Consider the following 16,840-nt stretch of genomic DNA (forward strand, 5'->3'; position numbering starts at 1 on the left):
CACTTGAGCTGATGTAAGGTACTGAGACAGCAGCTTAACTTTTACTTCTAATAACGATTGGAAGTGTGCGTGAAGCTGGTAAAGGCCGGCAGAGAGGGTCCCGGCAGAAGCCCTTGCTCTCTGAATTCAGGCAGAATGCAGTGCATGAAGGCAACAGAAGAGACAGGGACCCAAGCTTTTCGATAATGGCAACATCTGGTTGCTTGTTTGTTGTGAACACACCTCAGCGATTCAGGGATGAGACAGATACTCCTCCAGTTTGTCACCGAGTTATGGCTTGCGGTTATTGTAAACTCTTTGGAAGGGGGAGGCGTCTGTTTTTGTTCCCTCCCGATCTCTGTGCAAGGATTGCTCTGTTCTGCAATGGCAACTTGTGTGCACCTGCGTATAAAGCAACAGTGGTTAATCTAGTACAATATACCACCTCCTGTCGTACTGCAGCAAACCAATCCTCCACCTAGACCAGTATCCCTCTCTCTGACAGCAGCCACTGCAGTATACTTCAGAGGAAATTTGGAAAGAGATCGAGACAGCTGGGCATATATAATTTGGCTCTGAGTGCTGCCCTGTCTGTAGGTGCCGCCCCTGCAGCTCCCATTGGCTGCCGTTCTTGACCAATGCTAACTGTGGGGGCAGCACCTGGGGTGAGGGAAGCTTGCGGAGCCCCTTGGCTGCCCTTGTGCATAGAAGCTGGAGGGGGAACATGCCACTGCTTCTGGGAGCCGCGCAGATTGGGGCAAGCCCCAGACCCCGTTCCCCAGCGGAAGCTTGAGGGCTGGTTAAAACATCTGGAGGGCTGGATGAGGCCCCTAGGCCGTAGTTTGCCCAACCCTGGTCTATATGAATCCTCCCAGTCTTTGACACCAGCTACAGCTCTCTGAGAATCCAGCCATCATAATCTCAAACCCAAACAGTAGGAGCAGAAGCCAGCCTAGGGTCCTGTGTGTGTGGAATGGCTTGACAACTAACTGGCTTTAGCACTTAGGCCACTCTACTTAGCTTTGATTGAGCTCTACCTTTGTCCTCTACACTTACTGGGCCAGAGGAGGGTGGAAATATTCCTGTGAATACAAACACTCTTGCCTATCCAGGGGAAGGGGAAAGGTGAATCAGTGAGAAGCTTCCCGATCCCCCCAAAAAGGCCGCCACCTGGCTCTGTGTTGAAATTCTCCCACCTCTTTGTCTTAGTATTTCCCCCCTGGCTCTCTGTCCTTATTTCACTATTCCCTCTGCACCCCAGCTAGGAGCCTTTCTACTTACTGCTTCCCAAGCCTCTTGGTAAAAAAAAAAACCTCCTTAAACACATCTCTCCTGTATTCTAGCAAGGGGGCGTGGAGAGGAAGAGACTTCTCCACTCCAGCTGTTTATCAGCTTATGCCCTGCAGCTGGAGGATTGATAGCCCCTAGATTTAGCCTACCTGGTCTTGCAGCAGGTGCTGTTAGTATATCAGTGCAGCTTTTTAACCCTTCTTTAAGAGAGCGGCTGCTCTAGCACCGTGTGTTTGGGTTTGAGATTATGATGGCTGGATTCTCAGAGAGCTGTGGCTGGTGTCAAAGACTGGGAGGATTCATATAGACCAGGATTGGGCAAACTACGGCCTAGGGGCCTCATCCAGCCCTCCAGATGTTTTAACCAGCCCTCAAGCTCCCGCTGGGGAACGGGATCTGGGGCTTACCCCAATCTGCGCGGCTCCCAGAAGCAGTCGCATGTTCCCCCTCCAGCTCCTATGCACAGGGGCAGCCAAGGGGCTCCGCAAGCTTCCCTCACCCCAGGCGCTGCCCCCACAGTTGGCATTGGTCAAGAACGGCAGCCAATGGGAGCTGCAGGGGCGGCACCTACAGACAGGGCAGCACACAGAGCCATCTGGCCGCACCTCCATGCAGGAGCTAGAGGGGGGACATGCCTCTGCTTCTGGGAGCTTCCTGAGGTAAGTGCCACCCAGAGCCACCCCTGACCACCTCCCACACCCCAATCCCCTTCCCCAACCCTGATCTGCCTCCTACCCTCAGAACCCTTGGTCCCAGCCCGGAGCACTCTCCTGCACCCCAAACCCCTCATCTGTAGCCCCACCCCAGAGCCCACACCCCCAGCTGGAGCCCTCACCCTCCCCTCACTCCAATCCCCTACCGCAGCCCAGAGCCCCCTCCCACACCCTGAATTCCTAATTTCTGGTCTCACCCCCTAGCCCACACCCCCAGCTGGAGACCTCACCCGTTCCCACACCCCAACCCCCAATTTTGTGAGCATTCATAGCCCGACATACAATCTCCATACCCAGATGTGGCCCTCGGACCAGAAAGTTTGCCCACCTCTAATCTATAGACACTGCAAACAGCTGTGGAGACATATTAAGGGCTCAGAAGAGGAGAGCAAATTTTGTGTGTTTCTTTAAAATCAGCCCTTCCTGTGTAGGGGTGGTGGTGGATCTTGAGAATTCCCTTGTGGTTGGTGGCCTTAAGTCATGTAAGTCTAGCCCTGAATAATGTGCGGAATGAGGCTACTAGCGCTTATACTTAAAGGCGCATGGTAGTGATCCCGAATCTCCTAGGGTTTGCCCTCCATTGAAGGACATCCTATCACCCCTTGTATTGGGAGAGCTGTAAAGGTGCGTGGACGTTATAGACTCTAGGACTGGAAGGGACCTCGAGAGGTCATCGAGTCCAGTCCCCTGCCCTCATGGCAGGACAAAATACTGTCTAGACCATCCCTGATAGACATTTATCTAACCTACTCTTAAATATCTCCAGAGATGGAGATTCCACAACCTCCCTAGGCAATTTATTCCAGTGTTTAACTACCCTGACAGTTAGGAACTTTTTCCTGATGTCCAACCTAAGTCTCCCTTGCTGCAGTTTAAGCCCATTGCTTCTTGTTCTATCATTAGAGGCTAAGGTGAACAAGCTTTCTCCCTCCTCCGGATGACACCCTTTTAGATACCTGAAAACTGCTATCATGTCCCCTCTCAGTCTTCTCTTTTCCAAACTAAATAAACCCAGTTCTTTCAGCCTTCCTTCATAGGTCATGTTCTCAAGACCTTTAATCATTCTTGTTGCTCTTCTCTGGACCCTCTCCAATTTCTCCACATCTTTCCTGAAATGCGGTGCCCAGAACTGGACACAATACTCCAGTTGAGGCCTAACCAGCGCAGAGTAGAGCGGAAGAATGACTTCTCGTGTCCTGTTTACAACACACCTGTTAATGCATCCCAGAATCACGTTTGCTTTTTTTGCAACAGTATCACACTGTTGACTCATATTAAGCTTGTGGTCCACTATGACCCCTAGATCTCTTTCTGCCATACTCCTTCCTAGACAGTCTCTTCCCATTCTGTATGTGTGAAACTGATTGTTCCTTCCTAAGTGGAGCACTTTGCATTTATCTTTATTGAACTTCATCCTGTTTACCTCAGACCATTTCTCCAATTTGTCCAGATCATTTTGAAATTTGACTCTGTCTTCCAAAGCAGTTGCAATCCCTCCCAGTTTGGTATCGTCTGCAAACTTAATAAGCGTACTTTCTATGCCAACATCTAAATCGTTGATGAAGATATTGAACAGAGCCGGTCCCAAAACAGACCCCTGTGGAACCCCTCTTGTTATACCTTTCCAGCAGGATTGGGAGCCATTAATAACTACTCTCTGAGTACGGTTATCCAGCCAGTTATGCACCCACCTTATAGTAGCCCCATCTAAATTGTATTTGCCTAGTTTATCAATAAGGATATCATGCAAGACCATATCAAATGCCTTACTAAAATCTAGGTATACCACATCCACCGGTTCTCCCTTATCCACAAGACTCGTTATCCTATCAAAGAAAGCTATCAGGTTGGTTTGACACGATTTGTTCTTTACAAATCCATGCTGGCTATTCCCTATCACCTTACCACCTTCCAAGTGTTTGCAGATGATTTCTTTAATTACTTGCTCCATTATCTTCCCTGGCACAGAAGTTAAACTAACTGGTCTGTAGTTTCCTGGGTTGTTTTTATTTCCCTTTTTATAGATGGGCACTATCTTTGCCTTTTTCCAGTCTTCTGGAATCTCTCCTGTCTCCCATGACTTTCCAAAGATAATAGCTAGAGGCTCAGATACCTCCTCTATTAACTTCTTGAGTATTCTAGGATGCATTTCATCAGGCCCTGGTAACTTGCAGGCATCTAACTTTTCTAAGTGATTTTTAACTTGCTCTTTTTTTATTTTATCTTATTTTATATTGGTAGGAATTACCTGAGCGTCTGCAAACCCAGCTTCCAGGCACGATGTATAGAGCAAAGGAGCAGAAAGATCTCCCAGCCGTGCTCCATTGGCTCGTCTGGATTGTGCATGAATGGCTGGCTGGAGCCTGGGGACGGGGTAGTTTTGAGGTGCCTTTGCAGCTATGTTGGGCAGATGAGCCTATATAGACTGTCGGCGTTCGGGGCAGCAGGAGACGCAGCTGTGAATATCTGTCATGGCTATGAGCAGGGGCAGTGCCTGCACGTGCCATGAAACAGGGAGGAAGAACAAGCCCGATGGGCAAATCAGAAATATGTTAGCATTAAACGAACGTGAGCAAACCCAGCTTCCTTCAGGGATGAGAGGCCTTCACGGAACTGGGAAGGGTGATGGGGACAGAGGGCCTGGGAGCTGCTGCAGGACTGGAGTGAGTTGAGCAGAGCTGAGTGGGAAGAGCAGGAGGTGGAAGGAGGGTTGCAGGTCAGGACGGAGGGGCATCAGCAGAGCTGTGTGTGTGGGGAGAGCAGTACTGGAATAGGAGGGTGGGCTGGGGGGCAGGATTGAGGGGCATGGGCGGAGCTGTCTGTGTGGAGAGAAACCAGGAGGAGGGACTGTGGTTCAGGCTGGAGGGGCATTAGCAGAGCTGGTATGAATGGCAGGGGTTCTGCAGCTCAGAAGGCAGCACTTAGCTGCACTGTCCCTGGCTTAAGCTGGTGCTCTCCGTTTCACTTTCCTGAGCACTTAATCCGTCCACTGGACCCGGCCACGGCCCCCGTGTTATCAAGCAGCCAACTGCGGGCATGTGCTTCTCTCCACTCGCTGTGCCCTTAACTGCCCCACCCAGATATGTGTGCATTCGGGGAGTCTTCATCCTCACCACGGAGTGCACCTCCCTGACCGTCACCCTGGTGGTGACGCTGCGCAAGTTTGTCAGCCTCATCTTCTCCATCCTGTACTTCAAGAACCCCTTCACCGCCTGGCACTGGCTGGGCACCCTCTTTGTCTTCATGGGCACGCTGATGTACACCGAGGTGTGGAACAGCCTGGGGCCTCTGCTGGCCAGACACAGGAAGGAGGCCAAGAAGGAGTAAAGGACTGTCTCAGCAAAGACCTTTTTTCATGGTTTTACAGGGCAGAGCCCCAGTTTCTGTACTAGAGAGGAGCTGCTGGCTGTGCCAAGCTGGTGGGGAGCGTGTAGCCTCCACTGGGGAAGAGAACGAGTTTAGCGTTTGGCTCGCAGCCCCTTTCGTTTTAAAATGGCCCTTTTAAAATTTTTAATACTGTAAAGGTAACGTGCGTCTATTAGATGCTGGCCCTGCACTGGCCCCCTGCCTGTCCTGCTGTCGGACCATCCTCCTTCCCCACCGGTCTGATTTAACTCTTTGGCTGCCGTCCAGTACCATTCTCATTACTTTACTCACAGCCTGGTGCACTTGAGCAGCACGACAAGGGCTTGTGTCCTGACCCATCCGGTGGTGCTACTGCCCAGTGCAGCCTTGTAAAGTTAAATCACAAAGCGTGGATGCCAGGCCCTGGCTTCTGGGCTGGCACCCTAGCTGCAGGCGGCTTTCAAAACAGCTGCAGCTGCCAACTCTTCCCAAGTCCCCTGATCCCTCTGTGAAATCCTCTGCCGTTCTTGGCTCATGGCTGGAAATGATGCATTCTGCACCGCTGCAGAGCCTGCAGCGAAACTCTCCATTTGTGATAGCGCGTTGTGGGCTCTTCATTGAGCCCAGACGTGTGACAGAGAGAGTCACTGAGATAGGAAAGACTTTTAAAAGGTCAATCACACTGGTGTCCTCCTCTCTTACTTCATTGAGACAGTGAAGTGTTTAAGATCAGGGCTTGACTAAGTTTCTCTTTGCAGGTCACCTTTTAAAGCACAGGTGACAAATGGCACCAGATGACTCCATTCTTGTCAGCTGGCCAGTTCCCAGGTTACTTTTCCCCTCCTAATTGCTAGTGTAGTAAAGCCAGCCCTGAGCCAAAGAACCAAGCTGGACCAGAAAGGTTCTGCAGGCCAAATTAGACACCCAGTGACTCCTAGCAACCCCAGAGTTCAGTGGGTTTGTCGCGATGAGACTGATTAGAATTTAGACTCTTCTACTGGAGCACAAGATGCAATAGCCAAGAGTGAGTGAGCTGGAGGCTGTCGGCTCTGCATGGCTCAGAGTAGAGGCTTTGTTTGTGTTACTGAACGCAGTCAGGGAACAGATCTCTCCAGACAGAAGGTGCCTCTTTTACATTCCCTTTGCAGAGGAGAACCGCCCCATTGAGTGACGTGACCAGTGAAATTACAGGTGTTTCCCCCGAAGGGCTCAGAGGAAGTCAACCACATTGAAGGCCTTTGCATGGTTGACTGTCCCCTGAATCCCATGGTGAAGGGCTCAGAGGAAGTCAACCACATTGAAGGCCTTTGCATGGTTGACTGTCCCCTGAATCCCATGGTGAAGTTACTGCTCAGGTCTAACATGGAGCTTTCCCTTTGATCACCCCTCTTTACCCCTGGGCTGCTGCTGCTTAAGCCTCTGAATCAACCAGCTGTGGCGCTCCTGTGACATCAGGTCCATAAAATGGCTTCCCCTTAACGCCCTGCTAAATGACACTGCACGATCTAGCAGCCAACCTTTCCAATCCTCACTTAGATTTGTGCATGCCAGTTTTGTGCCGTACCATTTCTACCCACTTGTGTTAGGATTTACACATCCAGGCCCCGTGTGAGGGTTTGGATGCGTACATCCTGCTGTTTGGCTACAAGTGCAGAGACATGTTCTGTGCACTGTGGTAGACCTGGCCAGCAGTGTTCAGGAACGGGCTTGCACAGGGCTTGTAGCAATAGAGAATTAATAGTGGCAGGTCTGTGTTGTCCTTTCTAGGCGCAGGGAAGAAAGATAAATGTGCAGTAACAAATCCACAAGTGAGTACCTGCTGGGACTCTGCTAATGGGTGAAAGGGAAGAGGCATAAACCGATCTGAATACAAAGCCAAGATGTTCCTGTATTAGATTACATGCACTGCCCTCAAGCAGCTAATCGAGCATCTGACTAGAATAAGATGTGATAGCGGAAGAGCGAAAGCCATCATAAGTAGCTCTGATGGTGGCAGCCTTCGGCGGTCTCAGCAGAGAACAAGGGCTAAATTAGCCACCGTGATGACCTTTAGCAGAGGTCACAGCTGGTGCCTTGCGGGAGAGCTTGCAATGTCACTTCCTGGAACTGTTCCATAGCCAGATTAGCTCCCCATTTTCAGCTGTCTTGACTTTGAGCAGCTGGTCAAACTAATTTACAGCTTCCTTCGCTATTTTAAGTGTCTGCTCATAACACAGACTAAAGGAAAGGAGCATAATCAGCCAGCCTGTCCTTTTCATGCTCCATTGTTCCTAATGCTCTTTAAGTTTGACAAGATGACTTGTTCCATTGACTGCGCCTCTAATTTGTCAGAGAACTGCTCACAAGCAAACACCCCTATGTTACAATTAGTGTTCAAGTGGATGGGAAGGGATTCACTGCCTTTGACGTTCCCTGTAACTGTGAAGCCGTCCATAGCAGGATGGAGTTGGCATCTACTGGCTCAGAGCAGTATTTCTGAAGAGCAAAACTTCCTGCCTTCGGAGTGCCCCAAATGGCACATGGTTTTCAAAGTATTTTCTCGGGCAGGGGGAGAATAAGGTCACTAGACTGTCTGTCCGTCCCTCCCACAACTGACATGGTTTAAACCCTGCTTCAGCTCATCAGCTGGTACGTACATACCCCGGGAAAGACCGGCCCAGAAGTAAGATTTCCGTCTTGAGCTTCATCGTGGTGGGGGAAAGCTTTTTACACAGACTCAGAACAGGGAGTGTGCGCAGCACAGGTAGAATTCAGTGTTACAGCAGCCGTAAAGCTTGTAGATCAAAGAGTGAAAATATGGCCTGGTGCTGAGACATGGAGTCAGATTCAGCACTGGCCTCCACTCCACGTGAAACCAGTTTACACTAGCTGTGAATGCAGCTCAAGTAGTTTGAGTTCACTGTTGCTAGCCAAACAGTAGCTTGGCAAGTGTAAAAGTGAATGTAACGTAGTAGTTGAACATAGGCTGCTCTCATTTATCAGCTATACTGTACATGGTCTCTTGTTTCATGTGATGCTGTCTTTTTTTGCCATGTTCTGTATTTGGATTTTATTTGAATGAAATTGACATGATGTTTTTATGTATCTCTCTGTTTACAAGACAGTCTAGGTGTTGCAGAGTAGTTATCACCAGACACCGGTAGTGGTGGCTTCCCTCCTGTATTTAGTGTCTCTAAGTGATAGTCTCTATAAACTCATGAGAGGCAGAGGGGAAGGAAAATGCTGAAACAACCTGGACTATCCAGTGACACCCTGTCAGTGTTCTCACGGCAGGGGTGGTGGACTTGTTTTTAAAACGTACACTTGAATGACCGACAGTGATTTAGCGCATATGCAAATAAACACTTGAAAAAGCCCAACCCCGAAGATGTGAATTGCTTTCTGAATGGAAGTAGAGATTTAGGTTGGGGGGGGTTTCTTTGGTTAAATAAATTTGCTTCTGACTCTTAGCTTTTGTTGTGACTGCTGACTGTGACTTTTATTGTCGTATGTTCCTTCTGCTGAACACTCTTTACTAAGGAAAGTAGTCCAGGTACTGGTACCATGAAGTCATACTGCCTTCAATAGGTGGGCTTCAGAGCAGGCTGGCTGGTTTCAGGGTCAGCCTTCCCTCACGGGAGCAGCCAGCCAGCCCCAGCATTTGCAGATGACGGTGTGCCACGGCTCAGTCCAGAAGGTCAGTAACTGGTCTCAGTGTTGGCATCCAAACAAAAATGAACATTGAGCAGCCAACGCCACAGAAAGCCCTGGCCTTCCTGCTGCTACCAGATCCAGTTCTGGAGGATCTTGACTGTCCATCAATAAAGAACACGCACTGAGGGGGAACAGAGGATGGCAGCTGAATCCCAGTGGGGCAGAACCTCCCATTTCTATTTTAAGTCAGTGGGAGCTGAAAACCAGACACTTTAGTTTTCTTTTCTAGCTGGGAGGGCAAGGCTGGTTTGAAGCTAATTGCTCTAAAGTTAGACTAAGGGCATTGGCTACTTTAGCTTAGCTTGTTCTAAACTCAGATTTAACACAATCCCTATCAGCCTACCCATCGCCGCTATCTATATTGCCTCTATTACAATGGGGCCTGGGCATCTCATACTCTAAACAGAACGGCCCTGTAACGTGGGCAGTGCTAGGCACCCTAGTTTACAGATAATGAACAGAGGCACAGAGAATTGAATCCAGGTGTCCTGAGTCGCATCCTAGCCATATGACCAAAGTTTTGGAAAGGAACCTCTCCCAGGTAGCAAACTGGCAGGGTGCAACAGGCTTCTTTTGAAGGGCTAGGACCTAGCATATGGATGGAAAGTCATTGTCATCCTAATGTTGTCATAGAATTCTGTACTGTTACAGCCCCTACAACTGTCCCACAGCCTTCTCCCACCTGGCTGATCCCTTAGAAGCAAAACTCCACCTCACACAAGGCACTGTTAACCTGTGGAACTCATCGCCATGGGATGTTGAACTGGCAAAAGTATAACCAGGTTCAAAAATGAATTGGATAAGTTCATGGAGGAGAGGTCCAGCAATGGCTATTAGCCAAGATGATCAGGGATGCAACCTGTCCATATGCCTGACACATGAGCCCAGATTCTCAGAAGTTGGGTGCCTAAAGTGAGATGCCCCAAGTCCCTATTTAGCCAACTTACTAAGTGGGCCAATGTTTAGTGTGGGGCCTCAGCACTTCTGAAAATCAGGCCTATTACTGAGTTGCCTAAATATCAACTTCACTGCCTAATCAGGCTGCTAACTTCTGAAACGCTTAGTGTACAGCTGTGCTTTGTACTTGGTGCGTATTTTGTTCAGTCCTGCTGTTTGGCTCTTGCTAGCCAATGAAGACATGAGACAGACCCTCAGACAGGCTTTCTGCTATTAAAGCCAAGTAGTGGGGAATGTGAGTTGATAAAGAAGCAGATGACTGAGGGTCTTCTATACACTAGTGAAGGCTCAATCACTTTTTAAAGGGGTAATGTGCTAACGAAGATACCTCTTCAAAGCCTGGCCGTAATTTCATGTTTAACATACATGCCTATAAAACCCCCATATTACACATTTAATAGCTGCACTTATGTCTGGAGCAGTTATGTAGTCTATATTTCTAGTTTAACAAATCATCTTTCTCCCCTAACATTGCAGAGGTCTGATTAATAAGTCCCTGTCTGCTGGGCTCTTCATTCATAAAAGCTAAAGGTTTTAGCGTGAAATCTTTGCCTTTCAGTGAGTGTGCTTGTCTGTCTTCAGCCCTTCCGACTGCAGGTCGAAGGAAGGAGGGACTTGTAAAGCAAAAAGAAAATCTTAAGGTTCCTTTGGAGATCTGACTAAATCCTGGTTGCTTTTCAGGTGTAAAACCGGCTCCTGTCGCTAAATTGAAAAAGAGGGGAAGACAGTGATTCTGCGAGCAGTAAAGATGTCTTCATAAATCACACCTGCCAGCACAGTTCATTTTTGCGGAGCCTCATTCATTACAGTGAATATGAATCAGCAGCTGCAGCTGCCAGGAAAAATTTTTAAAAAAAGAGATTTACTGACAAGGGAAATGAGGGAAGGGAATTAATTTGCATTGTCACAGTTCAGGGCAACTGCACCCCTTTTCCCCCCGGGGTCCAGCATGGGCTCCTACTCTGAGGCCTCCAGCACCCCACCTGTCACCTCCCCTGGGCAAATACTGCATCTCTCTCCCTCTTGACCAGTGTATTTCCAGGTTACACACGTCCTTCTTTGCACTGTGAGTTCCCCAGCAAGTCAGATTGCCTCAGCAGCCCTGCTTTGGCTGCCTTTGATAACAGTGCAATTACCATAGAATCATAGAATATCAGGGTTGGAAGGGACCTCAGGAGGTCATCTAGTCCAACCCCCTGCTCAAAGCAGGACCAACACCAACTAAATCATCCCAGCCAGGGCTTTGTCAAGCCTGACCTTAAAAACATCTAAGGAAGGAGATTCCACCAACTTCCTAGGTAACCCATTCCAGTGCTTCACCACCCTCCTAGTGAAAAAGTTTTTCCTAATATCCAACCTAAACCTCCCCCACTTCAACTTGAGACCATTACTCCTTGTTCTGTCATCTGCCACCACTGAGAACAGTCTAGATCCATCCTCTTTGGAACCCCCTTTCAGGGAGTTGAAAGCAGCTATCAAATCCCCCCCTAGTCTTCTTTTCTGCAGACTGAACAATCCCAGTTCCCTCAGCCTCTCCTCAGAAGTCATGTACTCCCGGGCCCCTAGTTTAGTGGTCCTGCTGTGAGCAGGGAGTTGGACTAGATGACCTCCTGAGGTCCCTTCCAACCCTGATATTCTATGATTCATCAATGGCTATTAGCCAGGATGAGGAGGGATGCAAAACCATCCTCTCAAGTGTCCCTAGCCTCTGTTTGCCAGAAGCTGGGAATGAGCGACAGGGGATGCATCACTTGATTACCTGTTCTGTTCATTCCCTATGGGGCATCTGCCATTGGCCACTGTCAGAAGACAGGATACTGGGCTAGATGAACCATTGATCTGATGCCGTATGGCCATTTTTATGTTTGGTCCTGTCCCCCTGGCTGACCCAAATGTGTGTGAGTGGAGTTGTGACCTCCACTCACACATAATGCCACTCACTCAAATTTGACCTCCCTGGACTCCCGTCGCCATGGTGGCGGGGCCAAAGCTCAGTGGCACTGGGACCCCTGAGGTTGTGGTGCCTGGAGCAGGGAGTCGAGCCCACAGGTGCTGACACATAACCCAATTTTGGTTCCTGACCCTTGGGTTGAGAACCCCAGCTCTAGAACCTTGTTTGAAAGAGTCCCTGGCCAGGTCTTCTCCCTAGAGACATTACGTACAATCCCACAGTGTTACATAGACATTTGTGTTAATACAACGAATTCCTAAGCTACTGAAACTTAACTCAATAAGGTTTAATGTAATTCAATCAGATTTGCCCAGGATATTGCAGGAAATGGCCATATCTTCCACACGCAGGTCAAGAGCATGGGACAGATCCAAAGCCCGCTGAAGTCATGGGGAGGAAAAAGCCCATTGACTTGGAGGGGATTTGATCAGGCTCTTTGAGAGCAAACTCATGGGGAGTGAGAGAGGTGGGGCCAGAAAAGACCCTTCGCCTCGCTGGCTTGGGTCTTGAAACATTCAGACTTTGATGCAGTGTGTCTCCTCGTGTGCCTCGGTAATAGCAAGTCCCCGAATTGTGCAATCTTTGCAGCAAGACTCTGTAGGGGGAGGACTCTATGAATTTGTGGAAGAAAACATAAATGAAGATGCTCCTCTGCCTTTTCACTGCAATGTTAGTTTGCTTCATCTCCAACTCCATAGCCAGCTGGAGGCAGGCTCAGCTCGCCTGGAATCATTGTGATGGAGCGGCAGATGGCCGGTGCCGGCACGTGCTGTTACCATTGGAGTGGATGTTTTCTTCCTTCGACAGGTCTCCAGAGCATGCTGGGTTCTGTGCTTCAAACAACTGCAAGCAACCTGCCTTTCTAACGCCTACCCGCTCGATCAATCAAAAGCCACTTTCCACCACTGGGAGTTACGCCTGCTTCCAAATTGCTGGAGAGGCACAGCCTGCATTTTGAAGGCTACATGTGAACACACACATTTTTGCCTGACAGCACTGTCCATAGGTGCTGACTCTGTGGGTGCTCCGGGGCTGGACACCCATGGGTAAAAGTGGTGAGTGCTAAGCACCCACCAACAGACCCCATGGATCAGCACGTCCTACTCCCTCCCTGCGCCTCCCGCTCGCCACGAAGAGCTATTTCATGGCATACAGGAAGCTGGCAGAGCGAGGAAGCAGCGTGCTCGGGGGAGAGAGTTGAACTGAGTGGGAAGAGGTGAGGCAGGGGTGAAGTGGGGCTGGGAAGAGACAGGGTGGGGCTGGAGCCTGGGGGAAGGGGTGGAGTAGGGGCGTGGCCAAGGACTCTTTGGCACTTTTGAACGTTGGTGCCCGTGGCACTGTCCCAATTGCTGCTTCTCCTTGTATGCATTTATAGAATCATAGAATATCAGGGTTGGAAGAGACCTCAGGAGGTATCTAGTCCAACCCCCTGCTCAAAGCAGGAGCAACCCCAACTAAATCATCCCAGCCAGGGCTTTGTCAAGCCTGACCTTAAAAACTCCTAAGGAATGAGATTCCACCCCCTCCCTAGGTAACCCATTCCAGTGCTTCACCACCCTCCTAGTGAAAAAGCTTTTCTCAGCCTCCAGGAGACTGTTTAATGCTGAAACAATCCATCTCGCCTGATTTTATAATTACCGTCCTTAGCACCTTTCAGCTACAGATCTCAAACACTTTGCAGAAGTGGCTGGAGTCATATTCCCTGGAAAAGCACCAAGTGGTACAAAACACAGCAGCCTGTCTGCAACAAGATACCGGTGCGCCACGCTCTGGAATCCTTAACGATATCCAAAACCATTCCACTATGTGTGCAGTGTTGTAGCCGTGTCGGTCCCCAGATATTAGAGAGAGAGGATGGGTGAGGTAATGTCTTTTACTGGTCTAACTTCTGTTGGTAAGAGAGAGAAGCTTACGCAGAGCTCTTTGTCCTGTCTGGGAAACGTGCTCAGAGGGTCACAGCTAAACACTAGGTGGAACAGATCATTTAGCGTAAGTAATTACCAGATATTGGGAACCATTCAAGGTGGAGTGGCCAGTTAAAACCCCTCCCATCACAGGTGGAAATGGAAGGAGGGATGCAGCAATGGGAGGGAGGGGTTTAGTGTGCTATAGATTGTTGTACTGAGCCATAAATCCAGTGTCTCTAGGCAGTCCATGATTTTTAGTGTTTAGCAAAGGTATGAATTTAAGCTCCCAGGCTTGTCTTCTGAAAGCGTTTTGCAGGTTTCCTTTGAAGAAAAACCCTTGCTAGCATCAAGAGTCCAATTTTACAAGGCGCAAAGCCTCCCAGGCATTAACGCTTTAACTGGGGCTGAAGGTTCTGCCTCTGTTAGCATAAATAAGACACTAAAGATTTTCTCTTCTCTAGCTGGACGACCTGCAGGCACCTAAGATTGGCCCTCACAGGCCAGGAGCTATCCCCACTTTACAGATGGGAAAGCTGAGGCACAGAAAGAGGACAGTTACCTGTTCCATAAGTGGCATTCTTCGAGATGTGTTGCTCAGATGTATTCCACAATAGGTGTGCGTGCTCGCCACGTGCACCAGTGCAGGAAGTTTTTCCCTTAGCAGTAACTGTACGGGGGGGGGGGCGCATGCACACCTACACGTGGAATACACGTGAGCAATCACTCGAAGAAGAACCCAGCCCCACATGGCCAGGGAGGTGGCAGAGAACGGAATATAAGCTGTGGTTGTGGATCCCTCAAGAAGGATTTGGTGGAAATCTGTCTTTAACCTTTGATCCTGCGCTATCCTGACACTGGCCTGAGAGCTGCTCTCAGTTGCCATGGCTGCTCTGATCCCAAGGGGCCACGCCAAGCAGCTGGCATTGACTGCAGGAGAAGGGTTAGCCTAAGAGTTGCTATGCCAGCTCCATACCACACAAGATTCCCCAAGGTCACATGGCCAGGCAGACATACCAGCTTCGGGGCCATTTTCCATTGTGGAAGCAACTTAAAGGGAGTTGGGGGCCTAGATCTTCTGATGCCAACACCTGGACCTTAACCACTAAACTGGGTTTCCTCTCATAGGTTTCTGTCCTGAAGTGGAAGCTGCTAGTCCTGGGCTCCAGGCCCAGTGGGGTCCCAGTGACACGTTTTCATGCTCATGCTTGCTCACAGGTAGGAACACTTAATACACATACAATAAAAGTGTAGGTAACCCAGGGCCTGAAAATGAAACTCATCATTAGGGATTTTTTTTTATGAAGAGGAACAATAACTCAAAGGCTTGAAATATTTGCTGGGATCTGTCCAAACGGTAAGGTTTGCTGGGGACCCTGCTCATTCCTTAATTAGCTATTGTTTGTCAAGTGCTAAGTATTATTGATTAGGGCTCTGATCCTGAGTCAGGATCCCCCAGCTCAGACCCCTGCACCCCAGGGGAGTCAAGGTGACTACGTGTGTGACTAAAATTAGCCATGTGCAGGATGTGACTCTAAATGATCACAGCTGGGAATGAAAGAATAGGCATTAAAATACAAGTGGTCTTCAGAAGCCCAATTCTGGCACCTTTACTCCCACGAAGTATGCCTTGAGGAGCCCCCTTGCTCTCAGTAGGACAACTTGTGGATTAAGGTCCTAATCTGTGTGGGCAGACGCTGTACTAGCACAAAGCCCCAAAGTCAGTGTGTGTGGATCCATTTGCAGAGTCAGGGTTAAGGTAACACTCCACAGGGAGAGTGAGGGGGGCAGAATCAGACCCCCAGTACATTTGCAGCCATTCAGTGTCTGTCCCTAGAATAAAGTGAATCAAAGGCAATCAAGGACATACTCTCTTTGCAGCAAAAAAGTGCTTTACCTCTACTGTAAAAAAATTATTTACTGTGACAGCTGCCAAATTAACAGCATATTATGCAGCGCATTCAATTAGACAAGCTCCCAAGGGAACAGAAGTTAGCTAGCCACCACTGGAATGCAACAATATTCTTTAAACAGGTATTTTTGGAAACAGATTTGTCCTTTCTCTTGCCATATTGTAGAAACAACCAACAGCAGCCCTGCAGTTAGTATCTGATCTGACTGTGCAGCTGTGTTAAATATACATTTTTGGTAACTAGCTGAGATTGTTGGGCCTTCTTAAGAGAGATGCAAATACCTGGGCTTTTATATCCAGCCACGAGCCCATAGGGTGGGTTTTCATAGTTCACACAGTTGTTCCCTATGAGTCTAGTATGTGCTGGAGTTACGAAGGCCCGCTTCTCCCATGCTTTGCATCTTGCAGTCATTTACCCCTATGCAGAAGCATTTTTACACCCATTTTGCACAGCTGTAAAAGACTGCAAGGGGTAAAGTGCTGGAGAATCAGGCCAGTTAAAATCCCACCCTTTGTCCACCACAAAGTGCGCAGCAGGTTGGACTGGATGGCTACCGTCAGTGCTGGAACAGGGGTACTGCCATGCCCCAGGACTTGAAGTAGTATAACCCAAACCCAGGGTTTCTGTCTTCAGCCCCTCCCACTATAAAAAACTGTTCCACCAGCACTGATGCCTATGGATCCTATCCACCTTTAGCCTCATTTGTAAATTGCTTTTCCTTTAGCCTCAAAAATTTCCAGTGGCTTTGCAAGAGGGAATAGTATCTAGATTTTACTTTATTAACTATGGATCTAATCCAAAACCCCTTGCACTCAATGGAAAGATTGCCACTGACTGCCAGGGGCTCTGGCTCAGGCTCTTAGCTCGTGGATGCTTTCCAGTCCTGACATTAGACAATGTCTCAGGGAACTACCCGCCACAATGATGCCATTTTTCACCTCAGCTCTAAGCTCAGAGGGCCAGCAAAGGTCATTGTGATGGATCCTTTCTGACGTCTGGGAGTTTGTGGGACTAAATCTTAACTCATGCTTGCTAATCACTGCCTGCCTAACTGTAGTTTGTCTAGTCCAAATAGAGATAAGACCCTTGTCTTAA

The 16,840-nt window shown here is 48.9% G+C and overlaps 1 protein-coding gene across 2 annotated transcripts in view; it reads left to right on the forward strand.

Annotated features, from left to right (window-relative positions):
• SLC35B4 (solute carrier family 35 member B4) overlaps positions 1-5,355 on the forward strand; it is a 29,612-nt gene extending 24,257 nt beyond the window's left edge. For both annotated transcript variants that reach the window (XM_050936976.1, XM_050936977.1), the window contains exon 10: positions 5,063-5,355. In XM_050936976.1, the coding sequence (XP_050792933.1) occupies positions 5,063-5,309 (247 nt within the window). In that variant the 3' untranslated portion in view covers positions 5,310-5,355. The remainder of the gene's footprint in view (positions 1-5,062) is intronic.
• The last annotated feature ends 11,485 nt before the right edge of the window (positions 5,356-16,840 follow it).

This window comes from Gopherus flavomarginatus, chromosome 1 (assembly GCF_025201925.1).
Source record: "Gopherus flavomarginatus isolate rGopFla2 chromosome 1, rGopFla2.mat.asm, whole genome shotgun sequence".
In the NCBI taxonomy this organism is placed as follows: domain Eukaryota; kingdom Metazoa; phylum Chordata; order Testudines; family Testudinidae; genus Gopherus; species Gopherus flavomarginatus.